This window comes from Grus americana, chromosome 2 (assembly GCF_028858705.1).
Source record: "Grus americana isolate bGruAme1 chromosome 2, bGruAme1.mat, whole genome shotgun sequence".
Lineage (NCBI taxonomy): Eukaryota > Metazoa > Chordata > Aves > Gruiformes > Gruidae > Grus > Grus americana.
Window position 1 is genome coordinate 121,487,623 of NC_072853.1, and position 25,432 is coordinate 121,513,054.

At 39.6% G+C, this 25,432-nt stretch overlaps 1 protein-coding gene across 2 annotated transcripts in view; it reads right to left on the bottom strand.

The window, feature by feature from the left end:
• Window positions 1-25,432, bottom strand: part of TMEM108 (transmembrane protein 108) — a 169,332-nt gene that overhangs the window by 85,194 nt on the left and 58,706 nt on the right. For both annotated transcript variants that reach the window (XM_054815886.1, XM_054815887.1), the window contains one exon: window positions 1,668-1,749. In XM_054815886.1, coding sequence (XP_054671861.1) covers window positions 1,668-1,707 — 40 coding nt within the window. In that variant the 5' untranslated portion in view covers window positions 1,708-1,749. The remainder of the gene's footprint in view (window positions 1-1,667; window positions 1,750-25,432) is intronic.

Consider the following 25,432-nt stretch of genomic DNA (forward strand, 5'->3'; position numbering starts at 1 on the left):
ATCATGGAGTTCACAATATCGTTGCCTATTCATACTATATATATGTGTGTGTTTATACATATGTATAGTTTGCTCAGTCCTTCCCTATTCATTTTCAGTGTTCCTCTATTTGCTACCTAGATCTTCAACATATTACCCTGAAACATACAGTTTAAAGCAGCAGGGATAGCAACGGGGAATGCTGCCAAGCAGGGAAGCATGATATTAAAAAATTTAAAAAATTACAGAAAGACCTAACACTGTGATAGGCTGGATGTAGAGGACACCTTCCTTTTTTTCCTACCCTGTCGGTAGAAATGTATTCCTACAGTTCAGTTTCATATTTTCACTACAATGAACCCAACGTTGGTCCAGCAACTGACATAATTTTAGAATTAAGTTACTATTCAACATGCAGAAAGGTGTCAAAACTGTGACAAAGTATTCTGGGTCCTTAGCTATCGTAAAACTATCGCAGACCCCCAGAGCTGTCAGTGAGTTTCTGGTTACAGCATTCCCTGAGGAGCTCTTCCCTCACGCCACTCCAACCAGGCACCCAACCTCTGGGAGCCAAAGGTGCGCTGCCGCGCAGGTCCTCTAGGCACATCTGGCCTAGCTTTATGCTCATGAGAGCAAAATGATCCTGGGTGCACCTCCGGAGTCTCCCCCGGATGTCATGAAGACACAGCTGACTTTCTCCCATGTCATAGGAGAAGATGTGAATAAGAATACGAACACTAGCCAATCCAGCAAAGCAAAAGAAATGTCTCGCTCTATACCCTGATGGCAATGAGTAAAGATATGATATTTACTAGATTTCTGTAACAGTCCATAAAATATTTGTTAGATGTAATTTTCACACATGCCAATAAAAGTAATAGAACCATTAAAAAACCTATTTTAGATTCTTTACCATAAATTAGCAATTTCCTTTGTAAAACATATGACAACAAGTGATTACGCTTACATTTCATCCACTCTTATTTAATCTCTAAAAGTTTAAAGTTGTTGCTTGTGATGTTGACACTGAAAATTGTCAGTCTACAGAAATGCCCGAACAGCGTCAGTATTGTTTTACATCTAAAAACTTGCCTTACTCCCATGAACAGGGGAGGGAGCCCCCATCTACACAGTCTAAATTTCACCTGAGTCTTTTTGCTGGACTTTCATATTGGATGGAGTCTTCCAAAAGCCAAAACTTAGGAAAAAGAAACCAGTCATCTCAGGAAGTGACACAGAATTTAGGTCAGTGTGAGCTGGAGTTCCCTTCCCTCTCATAGATTTTTTATTCAGACACCAAGTGGGGTGGATCCCTTTTACCCACTGAGAATAAGACAAAAAATATGATTACAAAAACGTTGTGTTATTTCTTCTAACCACCATCCTGTTTCTACGTGTCATTTTTCTGAGTGTCCACAATTGCAAGGCACAGCAAATCACTTTTACTCTTGTACAAGACTCTGCAGAATCAGCTGATACTTCAACTCTTTTTTTTTTTTTTTTTTTAAATACAACTCCAAATATCTCAGTTAACAAGACAGTTGAACTTCCATATGGTTCCTCCAGGTACCTGAAGCAAGACACATGGTTAAGTACCTCCCTGAATTGTACCCCGCATAAATATTACTATCTTATGTAAGATTTGAATAGTTTCTTTCTTACAGGGGGAAAAAAAAAAAATTACTTACTAAACAGTTGGCAATAGAGGACCTGTAAGCTTCTCTTCATGGTATCATGTGGTCCTGCTGGTCTGCCAGTTTATTCATGATTCTGTCAAAGAAAGCAAGCGAAGAAGAAAATTATTTATTACAAAATATATGTTCTATTATTACACCTGTTGATTACAAAGTAAGATGAAGCTTCACAGGAAAATCGTATCGATTAGCAATGGGAAATTGCCTAACTGTGCTTTGCTTGCGTTAGCCATGCTCTCCAGCAGCTTGGCAGTGAAGGGTAGAGCTATCGCCAAAAAGGGGGAAAATTATCAAGAGTACACAAAACACACGCACTGAGAATTACATTCATGCTGTGCCTATGACTTGATAAAATTGATCTCACAAGAGTCTTTTTAGTTTGGAGGAAAGATCCTCACGGGAGGAGCAAATGTGAGATGTGGACACCGCCAGGCAGTTGTGCTGGGCACACAGAGTTGGAGCCTCTTCCCCGAGTCTCACCTCTTCTCATCCCTCAAGAAGTACAATGAGGAGAAAGTTCACCCTCCTCTCCTGATCTAAACTTCGATGGTGCCGAAGGGGGGAGATTCCAAACTGTGTTGAAATGGTAGCACAGAGGGCAGCAAAAATATCTGACCAGCCCATTTCCCCACCTTTGCCTACTTGGGGAGTGACTAATAACATTTTATGTGTCCTCAGACGGTATTTTCAAATACTCGTCACAGATATTTTTCACCTCGGTTTTAAAAATATTATGGAAAAATAAATCCCAATCATACCAATATTAATTATTCACATTGTGAGGAAAATAAATGCATAAATCGGAAGTGAAAAGCAAATGTATTCCCAAAGCACTGCTGTGAGTAATGTCTCACTGAGTACCCAAAGACAACACAGCATTTAAGCTCTTCATTGCATAAAAAAAGCATTTGCTAAAGATTCATAACCAACTTTGAAAGATAGGACACTGAGATCATCCTCCTAAAATGCCTCTTGTCAATATTAAATAGCAAGTAGTATCCTCTAGTTTTCGGTTCAACATAATTTCATCTTCCGAACTCCTGGGGACATTTCTGAGTCATTTTAACATGCCCCCATATAAATCTTTCAGAGCTTATTTAAAATACAATCTTGAAGACATAAGATAAACAAGTAAAACCAATGAATAACACCTTTGATCTGAATAAATGCTGAAGACTTTGTGAAAACAGAACTATGTTTGACTTTTATGTGGAAGCCTCAAACAGATCATAACATTTCTTGACTGTGTTCTGTAACAAAAGATGCTTGGGTTTTGTTAAATTACTAGATATTGAAATTTATGTACGCGAACACGGTGTTTATGGATTCTCCCATGCTTTCCTTTCCATTTAAAACTGGACCTTGAAAACATCTGAGTAACTTGCAGGAATGTCAGTATTTGCAAGGTGTTTTCTCCTAAATGAAAGCAATCATCTGTGAGTTAATTTACTATTTTTTAATCAAAATCAGAATTAGACTCGTGCCATTGTTTGATCACGAAAACTTGCTGAGGGACTCCATCCCTTTCTCCTTAAGGTTCACCAAACAACAAAGCAGACATAGTAAAAAACCCTCAGTCTTTACACGTAAATGGACGTCATACAGTCTATTACAGCACTTTTCAAAGATGCATACACAAAAAGTCTATGATTAGCAGCCATTAAGATATTAATAAAAATATATGCAGGAAAGGACAAGAACCAGATAAGCCACTGACAATGTAGATTGCACGTTCCCAAGGACTCTGCTTGTAATTTTGTGTCAAAACAGGATTTACAAAGCACTGACCCATCTGAAGTCATAAAAATACAATGGAAAAAAGGGAAAATCTGAAATTGCAACCCTAAATCCACATTATTTACGCTGTATAATTTGAACTGTGCTTGGCAACTGCGACGTGATACAGTTTTTGGCAGTGAACCACAGGTTTTTTCACATTTCTCTTCTATCTCCATGTTAATGCTACACATAATGTATAAAGATATTTGCTTATAAATTCTGGTATTGCAGTTAAAATAAATGGCATGCTTTTGTGTATATATTTATTTAGACAGGACTCTTAGGGTAATTTACCCTGTGCTAAGAAATAGGAACTAATGTGCATATGGTGAAAGAAACAAAGATTAGCACTGGAAAACTTTCAGTATGTTCTTCTGTTGCCCTCAGTTAGAAAATTTATCTTTTTGACTACATGGCCATAAAATTATACATAGAGAACTCAGTGAAGATGCATAAAACAAATGTTGCCATGAGTTCACAACCTCTCAATTTCTTCAACGTCCTTGGTGTGACTTAGGGTTAATATAACAGAATATTTTAGTTGGAAGGGACCTACAACGATCATCTAGTCCAACTGATTTAAACCAAACATGGGTGGAAAATATTGCAATTAACATTTCCATGATTTTTAACACCTTATTTCTTGTGTACAGGAAATGCATGCAAGCCAAGGATTTATTTTACAGATACTGTAAGGCAAGAGACATTTTATGATATTTATGCGTATATCTTTGGAAGCCTAATTACACCAACGATGGTTTTACAAAGACAGAGACTGCTTGCAATGACTATCAATGCTGCACAAAGTTCAGGCAGATGAACCAGCCCATTAAGTGCCTGAATCAAGCCTTGACAGAAGAACAGAGGAACCACTGCTGCACCTACCCAGGTGAAAGCTCCAGCGAGCCCATTACCCTGTCTTTAACATTAGCTGCTAGCAGGACCATAGAGACATAACATGTAAAACCACCCAAGTGTAAAGTAATCCTTACATCCTGACATAGCTTGCTCCATTTCCAGCAATGCTCAGCAGGATACAGTATCTGACCTGCTGTGTTTTTTAACTTGACAATAATTATTCCTTACTTATCTCCTCCACGTCATATACAATTTTAGTCTTTTATTAGATCGTTTGGAATCTCTTTTTCAAGCTGAGGAATTTTCGTCTTTTTCTTTCTTTCATACAGAAGATACACCCTATGTCTGATATCATGCCTTAAGGTGTACATATCCGTTCCAGTTTGGATCTGAGAAGTAGGGAACAAAATTGTATGCAGTCATCAAAACTTGGGTGTGTATTGGATTTTCATATTGGACAGTGATGTTTCCTATTTCTTCTCTTCTCCGTTCCCCATTCTACCTACAATTCTCTTTTCCTTTGTGACTGCTGCTGAGCTTTACTCCACTGTTTTATAGTTGCCTGCTACAAATCCCTGAGTGGCAATAACTCATCTGGCGTCCATGCTCAGATACGTAGAGCTAGGACTGTTTTTCACCCCTGTATGTGACTTTTCACTTACTGGCACTGAATTTCATCTGCCATTTTACCACCCAATCACTTACTACCATGACATTTCTGAGAGATGGCAGTGAAGGGCAGAATTATTATGATACAAGAAATATACATCTACTGTATATAACAGCTTCTGAAGTTGCCATGGTCTCAATATTAATATTAATTTCAGCAGCTTCCAATCATGGTTTAGTCATGGAAAATCTTCCATATCTTTAAGAGAAAGCAAACATTCACGGTCACATGTTTGAAAAGCTACAGAGGCAACCTCCTTTCTGAGTACCAACCCATGTCCAGCCATCACAGTACTATCTCATGGCCATGCAGGCACACCTGATCCTAAAGCTCTTTTCCTGGAAGTACCTGGTTTTTTGTAGTCTTTAGCTTATGAAAATCTTTTGCAGGTCTTCCGTGATAAATACATTTATTTATCACAAGCAAGAAAGGTTACATATTGAGTGGCTGGTAGCTGAGAGAGCTCCAGTTCACCAACCCACGTTTTCTTCAATATTTGAGCATGCAGTTGTAGGCAGTAATAGATTAGCAGAGTTGTGCACATGCAGATGGAAAATGCAGACACGCAGCCAGTTCCTGACCTTGGGCAGATTAACATAAAACCAGAGTATAGCCACCTGTTTTAAATACACCAACTGTCATTTACAAGACAAAAAAAAATACAAAGAGTGAACAGAAACAGGAATGGTGCTGGAAAAAAATAGATTTGGAAAATGTGTGTTAAACGTAGTAGTAATCCAAAATTTAATCCGAGTACTTGAGTTTTGTATCCATTCTATCCTCACTCTATTCTTTAGTTTTCTCAGGACTACACTTCTCCAAAAACCTAATTTTAAAACTCACTGTGCTTTAATATTTGATAAATCATTCTGAGTATTTAAAGGAATTATCTGTTACAAATACATCAGATGTCTTAACCTTAGTTTCCTAGATCCATATTTGGGTCTCCAAGGAAATGGGTATATTCCAAATTACTCTGAATACCCACTGTCTCTCCTTTGAAAAACAGGAAATAAAGGTTTAATTATGACTTTTGGGTTTTTTCTATATCGTAATTCATATTGGTGTACCTACTGATATATTTTGAAACACAGTAATAAAGCTAGTGCGAATTTGTACTCAAATCCACTTTAATTTAAAGACTCATCTTCAATAGTTAAATTAGTAGCAATTTCTACCCAGAAAAGGTGCCACACACCTAGCCTCAGATACCTGTGTTTGTAAATACCTGCTAAGCATTTGGTGTCTGAAATGGACTTAACATGTTTTGCCCTTTTTAGTACGCAATATTTCACATACAGTTTATCTTATGCAGGATGATGAATAGATGTGTGAAATTCCTGTGGATGGCTAGCAATATTGTCTTTCACAGTAAGTGATCCCCTCAACGTCGCAGCTAAATTAAAGAGGACAATGAAGACATAATGATGAATAGAAGACAAAAGAGTCCAAAAGAGCTGACAGCTCCCAGCCATTCATTATGTCTTATGGGGAAAAAAAAAATACCAACAGTGCCTTAAATTAAAGAAGAAATGGAGAAGAACAGATGAGCATTGAGGCAAAGCTAACAGTGAATGGAGAACCCTTTTTCTTTGTGAGTCTGTCAAACACAAACCAGGAGACTGAAATACAGAAGCTGAAAAAACAGTAATGGAGAGAGGAAACAGGCAAAAGACATGCCACTTCCATCCCATGAAGCACTTGAACTTCATTATGTTATTTCTAACTATCTTCTCTCCTGTATGGATCATCCTGGAAAGAAGAAAAAACTACATCCCTGAAGGTTTTCAACTATATTATTCCTGGTTCTGCAGAAAACAAAAGAGGAAAAGAAGACACCCTCAGAAGTTCTTCCATCTCCAATCATTGTTGAATCCCCAATGAAGGAAACAGAGCCTTGATCCTTTTAGTATCGTACTGTCCTGTAATGTTCAACAAATGTCTTACGAGATGGCAACAGCAGAGGCTCCTCACTTACAACTCAGAGCACTGTTACTCCCCCAGGAGTTACTCAGCCAGTGTAAATCCCACCACCAAGGTCTTTACCCACAGCTTCATCACTTAGAGGGTATTCAAGTGTGCCTCATAAAAGGAAGCGGGTATACTCTTCTTGACTACACAGGATTCAAGCGCAACTTTGCGTTTTCAAGTTTGCTTGATTTGTTTCTCAATTCAATGGCCTACTTCCACAATCCAGCTGTTATTTTGCAAAATTTATATCCCAAAAAAGCTTCAGGGCATGCTAATAAAAAGATGATTAACTTGCAGCAGTAAGATTCCTCCGAGCGAGAATTCTGTGTTCTTGTTCAACATGTGCCACGTTGTCTGCTGTGATTTATTTCCCACTGCTTGGAACATGCAAACCTTCGTTACCATCTTTCTTCATAACATCCTGAGTGCAGCATTTTTTATATTTATGTCCCCTTTATACTTAGATCTTTTAGCACCGTTTGGAATGGATTCCTCTTTGCAGATCTAAAAAAGAGCATTTCATATCTACTTCCTCAAAAGTGTACACCCTTCGCCTTCCTAAGGTCTCCAAAGAGCCCTCAGGATATCACAGCTGATCAGAACCAGTCTTGCTGGTGTTGCGTAGACCTGTCATACGTGCCTAAGGAATAGTCAGATAGGAGCTGAACTAGAGATACTACCATGCTTTTCTGCATATACAAGACTTGCATCCTATGTAACGTGGACTTAGAAGCGGAGAATCTCAAACCATCCAGAAAAAAGCCCCAACTACCCCAAAGCCTCTCATCTCTCTGCATTCAGGTGCAGAGCATCTATAATCCCCACTGGGCCTGAGCCTGGTTGTGGTTATTCTTGTGTTGGTGTTTGAATCCATACCTTCCCTTTACCACAAACACAAATCAAGAAAACCACACAGAGAAAGCAGTGTCAATACACAAGGAAAACCTGACAGTAATTGCCCGCTCTTCCCCAGTTTCCCTTCTTCATCACCAACTTTTGAAATCCCACTACCCTCATCTCTGCTAACACAATAGCTCAAATGACCGTGTCCCCACAGGCCTCCTCCCAGCTGTGACAGTGTCTCCATGAACAGTCCTAGCCCAGTTGATCACTTAAAGGCTACTGTCATTAGCGTGGTGAGTGGAGGACATTGTCAACTAACTTATTCTTTATCATCTTCCTTTATTCACGTGTTGAACCTGGGGCATGTTGAGGAAGGGGAGAGAGAGGAAAGGCTTACACTCTTGGGGTTCACTGTCATAAAAATAGATGGGCACAAAGAACCTCATGTTCAGCTGACCATGGCCAGGGGAAGAACTTAGTCTGAAAAAGCCAGGTAACACTGCTGTTGCCTTTGGCTGTCAAATGCCTGGACGTCTGTGGTAATCTTACGAACAATCACTGAAACAGCCAAGGGCAAGCGTTGAAAGGGTAGGGGAAACTGAGAGGAAAAATATCAGCATGTAAATGAAAGGTCATTTAATGTGAGACTTCCCTGCTTTGATGTGTGCCTACCCTCCAGCAAGCTTGAGCCTCATGACCTTTTTGGAAAAGCTGTGACAGGGTTACTGTCTTGGATGATTATAACTGAGAAGTCCCAGAGATGGAGATTGGAATAACTATAAAGCACTGGGCTACTGAATGTCCTTCACACTCCATCGATAGTGCAAGGGACTATTTCTTGATTTTGTTCTTAATTATCTACCGTTAGCAAATACTTTTGAAGACAACTCCAGTGGGAGAGAAGTCTGAACATCAGTTGTTGTGGTTGCTTCTTATTCCCATGGGTGCACAGACATGACACTCTCTGTGTGTCTGTTCACCTGTAGAATAAGAAGACAAAAGAAGCCTCCTCTTTTTATCATTCATCTCTGTGGAGCTCTGAGAAGCTAACATCTTCATAAGGATCAAAGTGACTTAGCAGCTATAGGGATTACTAGAATTTGTTCATTAATACACATTAGGGGTGGAGAGGAGAAGAGTCTTGTGTGCATTTTAAAACTTTTATATGGTTGAATTTGGATCCAGTAGCATTTATGTAATAGAAGTTCCTTTGTTCCATTTGTTTCCTACACCATTACTTAAGCTACACTGCTTATTAGTTAGATATTATTTTGTTGCAGTTATTCCACACATAAAAATACTTTTCCACTTCTGCCAATTAGTTCTAAATTAATTAACATATCTGGTTACTACTATCAAGTTATTACACATCAAAGTTGAAAGACAGTCCCACAGGGCAGCGTCTATTTTCTGCAACAACCTAACACTGGATTGTGACTCTAGTAATTTTAAGGCACGACAGAATGCCATTAGAAACTCTTATTTTACAAGAAATCTATTGCCGCAGAAGGTCTTCTGGGTGCCCATTTGTCTTCTGTTGCTTAAAAAGGTAATTTTTTTCTACTCACAGTACCAGGGCTCCATTTTCCAGGTGGAGGAAATGACTTCTGCCACTTGAATAACATGAAAAGCTCTATTATCTAATAGTAATACGAGACATACAACACATACCTGAGACATTCAAAACTCTTTCAGGAAATCTCACAATTGCAAATACGTGCTTTCTGAATTTACTTCAACTGCAAAACTAATATGTTAAAGTCTAGCTATATAAATATTTCCTTTATAGTTCTTTCTTTTCAATTACTAGTGGCCATCTGAAACTTATCTTTGATGCTGAAATTTTATGGCACAGCTTGAAACACGCTATTTTTGCTAAATGTTTGAAGAAAGAGAGTCCAACTTCTCTGAGTTTGGGGGAGGAGCATCTTTCATGTTGCACCTTAAAAAAACAACTGGATCAAGAAAGTTGTACAGAAATAGCCCTTAGTGAAAAGAACCTTTCACTGTCCCTCTTGAAAAGACTTTAAAAAAAAAATAAATTAAAAAATGATAGATTTAAGTTGTGTAATTTTTCAAATTTTTCTTTATGGGTCTTATGAGACCCAAACTAAAGAAAAACTTTTGATATCATCTGAAGTTCATGATGAAAATTTCACATGCTGCACTATGCCCAGGAAGCATTCAGCAGTGTAAATTGTCTGCTCTTTGACAGGAAAACTTCATAATCATTGTAAGCTCTCCTGCTAAAAGACTTTCTTGGCACACAAAACTACCCTAGTTAAGATATCTCTGTAGCTTCTGGGAAACTAAAGAAAATATATCTTGTTCTTCCTTGTTGATAACAGAAGGGAATGAATGTAGAAACAAGCTCTGTTTCCACATCACTCTTGTGATGGTGTGTTTTCCCCAGAGGATCTCCCACAGCATCTCGCTTGCCTCAGGGTGTCCACAACGTGGATGCTGACATTTGATTTACCTAAACTCCCTCCGTAGATAGCAGGTAGGTCGGCTCCTCTGAAGCCTGAAGCCTGTGACCTGTTTAAAATGCCTCTGTTGGAAGGAGGAGACCCATCCCTTACATTGGGCTCTTTCTCTCGGTTGAGTTTCGGACAGCTGAAGGTCCACCATTGATTTCAGCTCGTAACACTGAAAATGAGGATGCCAATGTCTGCACAAAGGAATCCCACCCAATGCTTTCTCCAGCTACAGGGATCTCAAGGTTTATGGGGTTAACTTCTCTGCAGTTGTGTTAAACTGTTCCCTTGTTCCTATTGTGTAGGATACACAATAAAAAAGACTCAACGTAAGGAACAAGCAAATAGCTCTGCCTGCACTGTAATAAACACTGGAGAGTCGGAAAAGGGTGTAGCTTTGTGAAGCAGCTCACATCACGCTTTTCACATTCAGCTTGATTAAATGTAAATATTTCAAGTAGAGAAAGAAAAAAGAGTGCAAAAGAGAAGATACTATTTTCCCTCTTGTAGTGTGGTACTGTATTCCTGAGCTTGATTGGGTAAAATTTTCAAGAATGGAAAGCATCAACTGTAAACAATGAGGAGTATGCATGTTCAGCATGTCTGAAATCTAGGCCAAAATACCAGTTTCATAAAGATGCTTGAGTATTCAGAAATGCAAGCAAGTGCCTTGCTGTCACACACACCTGTACTGCAGCACTGAAAAGACTGTTACACCGATCCTAGATGACTTCAAAGAAAATCTGTGCTAGAGATGGAAACATCTAAATATAACATTTTAACTGCAAGATCATCTTCCCTTTAGTAAACACCACAATTATTCGGCTAAACAAATAACCCTTAATAAACAACCAAAAAGGAGACTCAATATTGTGCATCACCATTATCTGATTTACAGTGAACTAAAGACACAAAAATCTCACAAACGGGGTTCAGGCTTTGAAAACCGTAACTGTAAAGACGGTCCCTTTTACTAACTTTCCTCAAGAGACTTTAAAGATTAAGAAGATCGAGGGATATACAAGAAGAAAAAGGTCAAGATAGACTAATTAAGTTTTGGCCAATCTCTAGGGGAATTTCAACTGACCTGATGTTAGATAAGTACAGAAGAGTCCAGCCCATGACCCATACGTTCTGCTTTGTCTCCCAACTCCCTGGCTAGTCTACATCTATAAAGCCCAGAGGAAATAATTACCAAAGAAGGACACCAACACAGTGCTCTTCTGACTCCATCAGATGCTGAATGCAGTCCACAAAACCAGCCTTTTTGAAAACTAAAGATGCGTGAGGAACGAGAGCTTTAAATCAGGTCACAGTGACCCACCAGCGTATTTTGGTTGTTGCCCATCCTATTGTATCAAACAAGATCATGTAATTAAGAACGTAAACACTTCAGCTGCCAAAAAAATTAAATAAAGAACAATACATTCACTACTGCAATTTTGAATTGCACATATATGTTTGTTTATGTCTGTATAAAGCAGATTATAGCTATGTTTTCTGATAGTCTTTCCTTATTTTCATATTTATACTAGCATGCCTCTCCCAGTGACAAAAGGGAGGGGGGTGGAAAGGAAAAAATTAATAAACATATATGGCATTTCCCCTTTTTCTTTTCAGTAAAAAGAAAATAATATTAAATTTCCCATAAAAATGTATGTTTAAGAATATTTCCATGTCAGTTTTGGATGGAATGTTTTGAATCAGCTCTAATCATAATGTGTAAGTATAACATAAGGATCTAATTTCACAATGACAGGTTATAATAGACATACACAAGTACCTAAGATTGAAAGAAACATTTTATTATAGTTGAAAAAAGCACGGTAGGAAAGCATAACCACCTTTTGAATTCTTAACCGTTCAGTCTTAGCGGTCCATTAATATATTTAATAGTAACCCATACTGATTTTTTTAACAGAACATAAATTCCTAACAAAAACTACACAGTCTATAATGATATTTTAGTAAAAATATCAGTACAGTAAACAAACATGAAAGGTTGGGTTTTTTTAAGACCTCCTCACGTGCCTTGGCGGATCCTCTTGCCCCCGTGACAAGGTGTTAGTTCTGGGGCAAGCCCAACTGAACTGTTTGCCAGTTTCCTTTGCACAGCTATTTTAGATTACGCATTCACCTTGGAAAAAAGTCTATCACTTCAAAGACTAAGTCTGTCTGAAGTAGCTTCTTCTACGAAATTATAACAACTCACGCTCTGAGAATGGAGGCATCTTTGGCAGACTTGGATGGATGGATGCATGAACGCCTGTACACAATCACATGCAACAGAAAGTAAGACGATGTCTTGACCTACATCTCCCTGGTTAAATCTCCTTTTAACAGAGCCATTTACTACCTCTCTTATAATCAGACATTCAATATGGTAAGAAGAGAAGGGAGATAAAGTGAGCTCTGAAATATGACTGCTCTGCTTTGGAGGGCTGATCAACATACACTGGAAAGTAGAAGAGTACACTCGCTTAGACTTGACATTTCATCTGAGAGTTTATTATGACTGTGTCTAGTTCAAGGGACACCATTTATTTATCCTCAATTTTCAGCCCCAGGGTTTGATGTCAAAGGAAGAAGTGGCCTCAGAAAGAATAGGGGACTACCAACCAGTGACCCAGTCATAAATAGCAACCCTTTTATAGAAGAATATTTTGCACTCCATTTTGACACAGCGGGTGGGAACAAAATGAAAATTTTACATGGCATCAAACAGAAATATAGCCCCATAAAAAATTAAGTTTGGAGAGAGGTGGCATGAAATAGGCTCTTGTAATTTCCAAATTATTCATTCTTGTCCATACAAGGTTATTGTAGTGCAAACACTGCATTTCATTTGAAAATTTATGTAGTCCTGCCTGATTCAATAGGAAGAGTTTCCAAGAAAATTAAATGTCAGAGAAGTGCGGCTTATTGGTTTTACTCAATGTAAATTCACTTTTTATGCAACTCTGAATAATAATGCCCTGCTCTGTGTCAACGTGATGTCAACATCTTCAGGCTTTGGAGAGGGGGGCTGAAGGCGAGACAAGGAGAGATAAGGGCACATCCAGTGCTAACCTGGCGCTGAGATTTAGCTCTACATGACAGGTCGGTAGCTTTAGAGAGGATTTAGCACGCTGATCGCTGTGTGTCTTATTTTCTTCCCTTTTGCTTTGTGCAGCCAGCAAGACTGCTACTGGCTAAACAGCTCATCTTCCCTCCTTCAAAAGGTTCAAACACTGGCGTATATAGAGGTGCAAGTAAGCCAGAAGGACACGCATATGAAAGAATATGGGAAATCTCAAACAGCAGCATCTGAAAACACATCAGGCTGTCAAGTGAGATGACGCTCAGGTGTACAAGTTATTCTAACAGGTTAGCAAAAACTCTCATTTACTGCCCAGAAATGTGAAGTGGCAAAACCCACTGACCCTGATGGGAGCTTTGCTTCAGTACAGACCCCGGCACCTGGCTCAGGATTTGTAAAGCACTGCAAGCAAAGGCCACTGATTCAAAAAAGTTGTTCTTTTTCTTTTCTTTTTTTTTTCTTTTTTTTTCCTTTTTTTTTTTCCTAACAGAGGTGAGAAACAGCATAGGCAGGAAAAGAATAAGAATCCCTGAGACCGCACGTTTGATAGGTGGATTTAATAAATAAACTTCTGCCTGAATAATTCACCTCAACTAAAATGCGATAAGGATCGTTTCACGTGTGTCTCTTCCTACATTGCAGATAAACCATGGGCTAAACCATGTTCTGAGCTGCCAAGTGCAAACCCAGAGTCATTCCAGTGACTCTGTCACAGCACGATGCGATTGAACGTGAAAATGAACTGATGAAGGAAAAAGGGGAAGAATGGCCTTTTGTAAAGCACCAAACAGCACAGCAGAGGATCGGGGTGGGGGGTGGATTATTCCAGCAGGATTTTTGCAGATACAAACTTCAGTGAGACTCCCCTCTTGTACTGAAATCTAATGGAACCTAACTGCTGTTTGTGCATCTGAAAACCACCTCTCTATCTTTCTGTCCCTCTGTCTTCCTACTAAAGAAAAGTCTCTCAGGGGAACAGAGACTGTCCTCTCCATGCCCTGCTTGATCGCACCACGGCTTTGCTTCTGTAGGCTGTAAAAAGTTGGGGGAAATGTGTTGTCTCTTCTGGGTGCAATTCACTTCTGAGCCACGAGTTCAGCCCTGCAAGGATGGAGGAAGGGAAATGCCCAGCCATGAGTCTATCGTATGACATGGGTCCCCGCTCATCCCCGTATCAGCTCACGCAACTGAGCAATGAGGCTGCCCGGGGATGCCATGAAGGATCCTTTTCAAATAAAACCAGAGCTTCTCTCTTGCTTCGGGAGCCCCTACTCCCACATGCTAAGATTGCCATGACAGTTACAGAAGACAGGACTCAATAAGAAGCAACGAGAGCCCTTTTGGTGCATCTATCCCTTCGGTGCAAAAGTCTGCACTGGCTACAGTCTGTACACACTGTGTCAATCCAAATAATAAACTCACATACTTTGGGGTTTTGTCTACTATCCAGCCTCACACAGCGTAAGAGCAGGGACTGACCACACACATTCAGTGAGTCAAGGTCACACCAAGAAGGAACCTGCTGTTTGCTACATCTCTGCCTCGCCACTGATGGCACTGGACAGTCCAACAAGAATGAGGTAAAGGCTTGGAGAACCACCATGGTCGTGCCTAGGGCAGCCAAAAGCTGGCCTGGGGAACTAGATTCTCTCTCTGCCTTAGTGCCTAATGCCAAGGAAGTCACAAAAACCAAACTCTGCGCAGGCGGTTATTAATTGCATCTTCCTTGTTTGCTTAGAGCAGAGCACAAAACACCTGCGCTCTGATCTGTGGGAGCGTGGAGCAATTCCAACTGTGATGGACTCAGCAAAAGCCTACTCCAGAACAAAGAAAGGGCGATCAAATGCTATTTCTGGAAAATTGGGGCACAAACCACTCATGTTGGGGCTTTAAATTAAATGTCCCTTCTTGACATTATGCTTCTGTGCCTCATTTTCCCTGGTGTATAATGTCATTTGACCTTATCGGTACATTGTGAAGATAAATTCATTAAGTGTTTGTAAAGTACTCAGATGCTGTAATAATGAGAGCCGCAGAAGTGCTCCCCAGGAAATTAATAACTCTGGCTTCAAAGCTGGAACTGAATGATGTACAGTTAATGGAGGAAGGGGTGACATAATGAACTACCAAGATAAAATAAAATATTGATTCATCTGAGCAGAGTTGACTGAAATCTCTCCCTTTTTAAGAGAGCTTTGCTTTGCTCCCTTAACAGGCTTTTAAGTGTTAACTTACACAGCTTAAAAAAAAAAAAAAAAAGCAAAATGAGGAGAAAAAGACCCCAACTCAGAAACTGTATCACACAGCCCTACTGACCAAAACGCGGTCTAATCTGGCAGATTTCCACTAAAATGCAAAAATCTCTAACCTTGACTTCCACTATAGAAACCCCTCCCTTTTTGTCCCAAATCCTCCTCTCTCCCTGACAAATTTCAATTTCCAGATCTGTGACACGGAAGTCCCGCAAAATAATAGAAGGTACTATAAATTCATGAAATATGATTTTGCCTCCCACTCCCCAAATTTATTTTTTTTCTTCCTCAGAGACTGAACTATTTTTACTGAAATGAAAAAATTACAGCCTGAAATGGGAACAGAAAATTTCTAGATTGGAAAATTTCACTTTGAATGGTAGCAAAACAGTTTTACTGAGTGAGGCATCAGGCAACCTTTACCCAGACTCAAGGTCAGCAGAGTTCTTGTCAGTACTGTTGTGCACCCAGGAAGACTCTGACCCACCAAATCACATCAGGAACTCGAATCTTTTCAAGGAAGCAATCAAACCATCAAGAAGGGGAAGTCCTGTAGATAAATGCATCTGATCCTTCACATACTTCCCTCCAAATTATGCAAGCAAAACTTCTGTCTGTTTTTTTGCTGGACCATATACTCGGAGGTGTATTATGATTCACAGAATTTATCACTGCAGAGTTCTTCAATTTCATTCATATTGAAAAATATGAATGCAAATCTTTAACTGAAAAATATTTCAAGAAATTAACTAAAATGGACTCAACATATAGAATACTTTTGCAACAAATGCATTAATTGTATGCAAACTGAATTAAGTCTTTTATTAGCATGTAATTGGGGAAATATTAATACATTATTTTAATTTGAAAAAATCATAAGTTAGAAGCTTTGAAACAGAAAGCTGCAGAACGGCAGCTTTAACATTAAGATGTCATTGTAAAAATGAATGTATATAATGAACTCAGAAAAAAAGAAATATAAGTGTCTGATCCTTTCCTTGTTTCCTGTACATCTGCATTGGGGTTCGCCTATTGTTAATCAACTAGCTAATCATCATCTTTTGTGTGGTGTGATCGTGTTTTTACTCAGAGAGGCTAATCTGTGAAGACATCTGTTATTTGGTAGATAATAGGCCATTTCAAGTCTCAAAGCGTTTCTGGAGAAGGAGAAGTAGATACATCTGTCCTCACCAGGTAGGACTACAACTGAGCATGCTGTAACACAGCAGAACAAAACTCTTTCACTTGCTATTCACCAAAATGCTACACGAACATGGAGCGATGCAAACAAAGAGCAATTCTGGTGGTGTTAGGGCTGGGAGGGAGACTAACTTTATACAAATCGTGTAACCTTTTCTTGAGAAAATGGAACATCTCGCATCAAAGAACAGTGGGATTTGTCATAGCGATCACGACCCACTGGATCTATAAACAAGGCACAGTCACAAAAAGCAGTGGTCCACTAAATCTGATGTTCTGTTGTTGGTAAAGGTCAATATTAGACATTTTGAGAGCAATGCAAATGCTTGATTATTCACTTGGAACAAAAATCTTGTGCTGTTGCTCCCTAATAACTTATCCATATGAACCAGTTCACTCTGCGTTCCACTGAAAATATACTACCTCTGCATTATCCATGAATCAACTGCAGCTCTGAATAATTCTCATCATGATTCCGGGAAGAAACAGGACATATCTTTATCTTCAGGGTAAGTCGCCTAGCATATAGTAGCTGCATTTCACAAGCTTCCATTCTTTACATCTTCGTCACTCTATCAGTCTTTCCCATTGCGCTATGAATGCAGATGAGATCCGTACATTCAGATTTATCTCACCTAGGGTTTGTGACACTTTTACTGACAAATGCAAATAGCATTATTTATGTCAGCAGGAGGACAACGTGCATATGTAAACTTACGATATGTACAGGTTCTCTGTATTTAGACTTTGGAATGGCACCAGCCACAAACTGCAAATTCAAGGAGTTCATGTAATTTCTTACTCCAGCTTCACCTACTTGTGCATTTTGGAGAATCATTGCCTAAACAGGAGTTAAAGTTTTTTGGCTTGTTTTTGTACTGCCTCAGCTCACAGGCCTAGAATACTGCAGAGATAGCAGAGTTGATGCAGTGTTGGCCCATTCTCTGATTAGTCAATTGCAGAAATGCAAAACTGAAGAGTGACATATGATGTTGACACTTTCTGCTGGTGTGTACAACAGTGTTGTTCAATGAGATCAGCTAGACATGTTTCTGACCTCAATTTTTTTTCTTTTTTTTTTTTTTTTTGAGGTTTCAGATATTTGCCCATTCTTCTTGGATGAGAAAACAGCCTTTCAACTCTTTTCTCAGAAAAATAAGGCTCCACTCTGTAGTATGGTGGTTAAGCTAGTTATCCACAACCTAAGTACTCTAACCATCACGCTACTGAGTACTCTAACATAAGACTTCCCTCACTGCCCTGCTAGAGCTATTTTTCCGTTTTGTGTAAATAATTAAAATATAAAACCAGCAAAGGCTTGAACCTGAGTCTCCCATGGGTAATGTGAGTGCCCTGTCTACTAGGTGACAGGGTCGGTTTCTTTGGCTATGAACATCGAACGATTTATTTGAGGCAGAACAGCTATAGCAGGACACATGAGAGAGACAGACTGATTCTGTAGCCTGTTGGCTTCTAATTTAGGTGAAAAGAGTAAAGTGACACAAATATCTTTAAAACTCAGGTAGTTATTTCCTCACTCTGTTTCTCGACTGAGACACTTTATATATAACCATCAATGGCCTGAGATCTCTGGACAGCGTTAAACCAAGTGATTTCTTGTTAAAAATGTATGCACATTTTGTCAGAGATATTAACCAGAGAAACTGTTGCTCCTAGATACCATCTACATATAAAGAAGCATCTCCCCAAGGAACCAAGAGCTTGCAATCCCAGGCAAGACAGATACACTCTAAACATCTGCATTACATCTACACAGTCTTTTGCAGATAAGGGCAAACATATTTCGCTGAAGATGCGAGCTGGCGGAAGGCAAAAGCCACACAGTGTGGTGCTATACTCCAGGGAATAAATCCAACCTCTTGCAGAGCTTACTGGATCAAGCATAGGTAAAGACAGCTACAGGGCTTCCCATTCAAGGTTGTGTTTTAGGGCAAGTCAGGAGCAAAGTGAACTCAGACTGGTCTGCAAAATACCATCAAAGGACAATTAATAGGCAGGAAACCCTACGCCCGGTAAGAAATTTCTCTGTAAAATATGAAGTAATAGCTCTGTGAGGAAAACAGACAGGTCCTGGAAGAAATGCATTATATGCTTCCGGCATAAAATGCTCTACAGAGGAAGAAGGAAACATTAGAAATGAACTAATAACAAATGAGATCAACAGTAACAGTATACAATACAGCACAGCGCACACAAGTTTTCAGGCAATGCTGCGAATATGGTTTATAGAGCTTTGACCTCGTCAGTGGCTATTTCTCTCTACCGATGCAGGACCCATGCACATTAATTCTTGCTTTGCAAGATTCTATGGTATCTGGAGGAATTATTATCCAGCTTAACAGCAGACTTGAGGCAAGGCTCATCTCCCCTTTTTTTAGCCATATAAAAATTAGGAATCTCATGTAAGCTATTTGCATAAACTCCTTTTTAATCGATGCAAAAAAGACAGGGTGTCCTGGGTGATAACAATTGATCTTGTCTTAACAAAGTTGGGTTGAATCTCTATGTTAAAATAGGATGGCTCACTACCTGCGGGTGCCCATCTCCCCTCACTGATGATATGGAAAGCCTAGGTGCTTTGCTCTGAGCGAATAGAACTTTTTCAGAGAACAAAGACTTAGGGAAATAGATTTCAGCCTAACTGGTTAGTCCAAAATCAGATCTGGGGACTTGACCAGGGTCAGAAATCAAACCAAGTCTTTCAGATTCTCTGACTAGTGCCTTAGCTTAAAACTCATTTCTTTTCCAAGTGGATGTTGTAGTGGAACATATAGATGAGATTCCTCCCAACAGTATGTCTACAGCAACTGCACATAAAATACACTACTCAGTCCATTACACAGTATTGCTGAATAGATGCTAGCACTGAAGTAAATTCAGATATAAAAGCTGATCGAAGAGCTGGTGAAATCCTCTACAAGGAACAATTTTAATAGACAGTGGATAAATACTGTATAGACACATGAAGTATAGAGGTGGTAGAAATAGGAAGAAACAAGACAAATTAAGACAGACAAAAGACAGGGAAAATATCATGAAGGATTTCAAAGTACCCAGACACATTCTGTTATAGAACAGTCTTCCCAGACAAGTGAGGTGAGTAGAGCCAGCATGGTATAAAATAGATAGGCAACACACTTAGAAACATATTGCCAGACACAATAATTTCACAGGAATTTGGTGTTTGAATAGCCCACGTCTCTCTCTAGCTTCCATGCTTCTATTTTATCACAACCAGTTCAGTTCTGCACTTGCTTTTCAGTCCACAAGACATATTAAAATGAAATCTGGAGGCACTGCTTGAAATTGCAAACAATGATCAATTAGCATTTCTCACCGTACAATTTATTACCTTTCTTTTTCATGGTCTTTGTCATGCCCTTAAGTGCCACACTGATTTACTGCACTGTTATACTTAATTATCTCTAGTGCTTTATTTCAGAAGTGATACTATTCTTAGCTGTTTCTTTCTTGGTAGCATTGCATTCAGAGGGATCATCCCATCATCCATTTCAAAGCCATAGCAGCAAGTCCAAATCTGTAGTTTAGAAACAAGGGATACATTTCAAGTATTTGGGGAACAAGATGCTGCTGTAAATTACAGAAAACAAAGTCCAAGATTAGTTTACACCAACAGGTCTGGAAAAAAAAAAAACCAAAACACCCTAGCAAGCTGCCAGCTCCTCTCTGGAAGGCACTAAAGATTATTCTGAGAGTGAGACAAGACAACATTGGGATACCTGAGAAATTAATTTTTGTTCAGAGTCTTTAACTGAACTATAACACCCTGCAAGGATGCTTTCCCCTATCTCACCCGGGAGCACAGGAACGTGCTGGTTGGCACAGGTGAAGACATGGCGTGAGCCAGCTGTGAATACATTCAGGTTGGAAATCAGAAGACAGTCACGAAGCAGCAGATTTCAGACCGCAGTAAGGGAATAAAACCCCCTCAATTTTTCAAATGGAAAGGGCGGTTGATAGAGCAGCTGAGACAGAAGGGGACTGGATTCCAGGTCTGTGTTTCTCTGTGTATGGAAAGGCTGTTTTACTAAGGCTAAGCCAAATACGAATTACAACAACAATGACCTGTGATTTTGTTATTGTGCTCCTACATAATAGTACTTCACAGTGCATGTGAAATGTCAGTAGAAAACCACATGAATTAAAAGTGGAAAGATACCTGAAAAAGCTGTATCTAAAGAACAGGCTCAAGTACCTAACTCCTACTAAGAAAAGCAATTTGTATGTTCAATGAGACAGAGATTTCTGCAGTCCAAACCCACCGCTGACAATAGGATGTAGGCTCCTGTGATGTTTACTCTTAAAAATCCTACCCATAACTGAACTAAAAGTCTCAGTCCAGGGATAATGTTTGAATAGCCTCCCCAGCAGATATATTGTTCATGCTTAAAAAGGCAACATTTGCCAGAAGACGTTTCTACAAGACATAATGAGAAAGACCTGTTGTAACTTGGATGCAGGGTACGTGCCGACTACTGAACAAAAGTTGCTTGTTTACCACTGGACATTGCATAAGGAAAGGTAACCAAGGTAATGGGGTATGTGTTTATGCAGGAGAGAAAACATTAGGTAGCTAACAACAAAACAAGTTGGAAAGAAAATGTGGGTTTGTCTCCTTTCAGAATTCATGGCAAATACAAAGCCATTTCTTAAATTATTCCTCATTTCCACATTCTTTATTTTTTGTGCCAATTGCTGCTCCTATCTCTAACAGGAAAGTGTCAGTGTCAAAAATGAGAGACATGGTATAACTGCAAATAAAAGTTAATTACTGTGGAAATTCAACTCCGGCGCTTTAATTAAAGCCTGACAAATGTATCATGGACCCCAGGCACCAGCATGGAGTACACCCATTAGAGAGATTACTCCTCTTTCTATGGCCTCCCATGCTAACACAAAGGAAATATCAATCATGCCAGAAAATGGCTTTTCCAAATCAAAGATGCTGGGAATTATTCTATTACCTTTCTCATACAGAATTTTCAGAGTTGCTAAGAGGGATTTTTATGCGAGAAAGCAGCACGTTAGCGTAAATTTTTGCTTAATTGCTAGGTTAATGTTAAATTGCAGCTTTTCTTTTAGGAAAAATGGCAGCTGGCAAGCCCCTTCTACAAACCTACATTTCCTCCGAAACTTTATGATATGTAAATAGGCATGCAGGAGACAAACAGCTTCAAAATGACATGTGATGAAAAGAAGCGGAGGACAGAGATGCTTGAAGCAATCTTCTCTTAGGGAAAACTACTAGATGGAGTCCGTCTAGAATTCTTCAGCAAGCCCACATATGTTATTGCTGCCCTCCCAAACCAACCTGCTGTGAAGAAGTATTTCCACTGGAGTCCCCATTAGGAGCAGTCTGGGATGAGTCAGTCTCTATCTCACCGGAGACAGTAGCACTTTCTCTTTTGGGCTCTAACCCTCCAGACAATTGATGCCAGGGCAGTGCTAAGACACAGAGGGTTGTTTTTTGGGTTTTTTTGTTTTTTTAAATATACTTTATTGCCTGAACTGCAATTATTTCATTGTCTGCCTGGCACTCAGAAGTAATGACCAATCCTGACATGGCAATACAGTAAGAAAGCTGGACGTTTTTGCTTTTATTTGCTTCATATTTAAGGCTTGGTTTTGCAGGTGATCAAGAAGTAAAAGGAAAATATGCTCAGATCTTGACAGTTGTTTTGTTACTCCTTTTGCTGCTAAGGTATTTAAATAAAGAACTCTTTCACAGCCGAGGTTCTCCCCTTCTTTGATCCTGAAGCAATAATCCTATATTTATGAGATTATTTTCGTTGCCATGGAAATTAACGATGTAAAAAATTCAACATTATCATTTCCATATAAGCAGGCAAGATGCAGTTATCTTGCAAGACAAACAGTTTCCTGACACTTCTGCCTACCCCCACCACCCTACACACATGGCATGTAATAGCGCAAGAACCAAAAGACACACGTACAGCACACCACAGCCTTGCACATGGCCACGATTCCCCATACAGGTCAGACTTGCTCTACTGGTTTAATGTTATGGGACTATTTTTAGGACTGTGAGGAAAGATACATCCCCATTCCAATGCCCCAGTAGACTTCGCTTGTTGCACCATCAACTCTGAAAAAAACTAGAGACAGCAGTTTGTGGCAGTTTGGAATTACCAGATCCTACCCTATGAGGTAGTAGCCTAAAATCACCAACTCCTGTCCCAAAAAATTCAACTTGAGATCATGAAAAGCGCTTTGAGGTACGGTCTTTTTTTCTTTTCCTTTGCATATGCACCGTAATCTGTGACGTGGGACTTCAGTGTTTCAGCAATGCAATTGCCACGCTCATCCTACGGTGAGAAACTACTTACCAATGGTGACTGGCAGACACCTCCATCTTCAGTAAATCTGCAACCCATTCAGAAACAAAAACACCCCCAAAGCATCCTGCTCTTGTGTTTTGCATATGCTGGTAGCTGATAAGTTACACCACCCACAGTAAATTTTAAATTGTTCCTCACTAAAGCATTGCTCTAAACACCTTATTTTGTCTGTAAATTTACTCTTGGCTCTGAGAGTTGTTATCCAGAGAAAGGATACAAAGCCAGGATTCAGGAAATTGCACTTTCCTGCAGTCTTTGAATCTTAAAAATATACAGCTAGATCCCAGGCATATCTAATGAGTCCGACTTACGCTTTTACAAGAAGCAGCGAAAGTATTTGCACGAAGCTCCCAGAAATGCAAAAGCCAACCCCAGAAGCACTCAGATCAACCCCCTGTTCTGGTAAGTTCACTCCTTCAAAGTCATCCAGTGCTTGTGCCAGGGCTAGGGCTAAAACTGAATTCTTTCTCACACTCCCTTTGCACTAAATCCAAATGCATCCCCCTCCCAGGCTGAGCATGGTGTGAGTAAAAGTAACCATCACACAGCAATACTGTCTATGTCTTTTTATTTATATGCCTGTTTTAATAATGTGATATTCCGAAAGGACATGTACAGAAAGCATGGGATTTCAAAATCCATATCATATAAGGTACAAGTAACAGCGAAGGTTTCTTTACTCTCCTTTGCTATTCTCTCAGGTCTGACCTAGAGAGACGAAAAGAGGTAAAACTCCACGTCTCTTCAGTCCTTAGATGCATTTATGAGACAGACAACGTTTCAAGCCAACTGTGATGATGATTACTATGATGTGGACATCTGTTTGCTGGGACTGGCAACGTTTATTTCCTTACAAATGAAAGGGCCGAAACAGCCAGTTTTTGAACATCTTTATGGATTTACTCTGACAGTAATACTCAGGAAAAACAAAAATGGCACAATCTAGGTTCTAGTACATTTTATAATATTGGGTGGTACAAAAAAAATGTTTTAGCTACAGGAAATTTATCACTTGAAGTAGGAAACAGTTTCTTGACCAAAATTTCTATGATTTCATACTTCATTGAAAGCAGATGAATTTTGTAGCACATCTCTGAAGGCAAAATGGGGAGCTAATGTTGAGTAGTAATCCATGTTAATGTCCCTAGGTATTAATATCACAGTTATCCAGCTTTCTGACCATTGCCCATGAGCACACACAGAAAAGGATGCTGATAATGGCAGTTCCCAGTACCTGTCACCCTTCTATTGTAGACATAAGTTGTACCCGGGTTTTGGAGATGATTTAAGTCAATTTACTGGTTTAGAGATGATGGTTGCAACTGACTGGATACACACACAGATTTACTTTCCTCCCTCACAATTTTCTTCCAAAGTTGATGTAAAATGGTCATCACCGACCATCTACAGCAGCTGCAGCAAGAGGACTTCAGGCACCAAAGCCCGTCTGTTTCTGGAACCAAAGGCACATTGCCATTCACTAGCAACAATAGCAAACTCCTGTGCTCCCTGTACAATCACCACTGGAATTAACTCTGCTGAGTTTTAAAGTGATGCTGCAGATCTCTCTGCTCGTATAGCCAGATGCAGATGTTGTGAAAAACTCTATGCTACTGCTGTATTACCTAGGTTTCCTTCTTTGTTGACCATGTGCTGATCTGCTCATCACACAACCGAAAAGATAACATCTCTCCCTCTTTCCTAAGTAAAAGCTGTTTGGAAAACAGAAGCTCCCAAACCAGAGTCCTTCCTGAGCGCTGAATTCACAGGACGTGAAGAATTATTTGAAGTGGCCAAATTGCTTTCCTGAAATGAAAAGATCCCTAATGCTCAGAGAAGACACATTTCTCTGTGTTTACAAATGTTCCCCCAACCAAGCTGTGATACCTGAACACGAATGCACTGCCATTCTGACAAGAGATGGAACGATTAATGTACTGTAAGTCCAGAGGGAAATCCCTCCAGACATTGTTTTTGAAAAGCTTAGAAATCAGCTTCTTTTTGTGGTTGCTGTTATTCCTTAGCAACAAAGCTAGTCTGCTGAACGTGGCTCTGCTGTAACACATTCCAGAAATGACTAGCTGGGCTGGCATTGTTTGGACTAACAGGGGAAAAACTAATCAGGTCATTTGTTATGTGCTAGTGCTCTCCACCTGCTGACCACCTGCGCATCCCCGGGACAATCCAAGAAATACCCCCATACATTCACATGTATGTGTGTGTGTATAC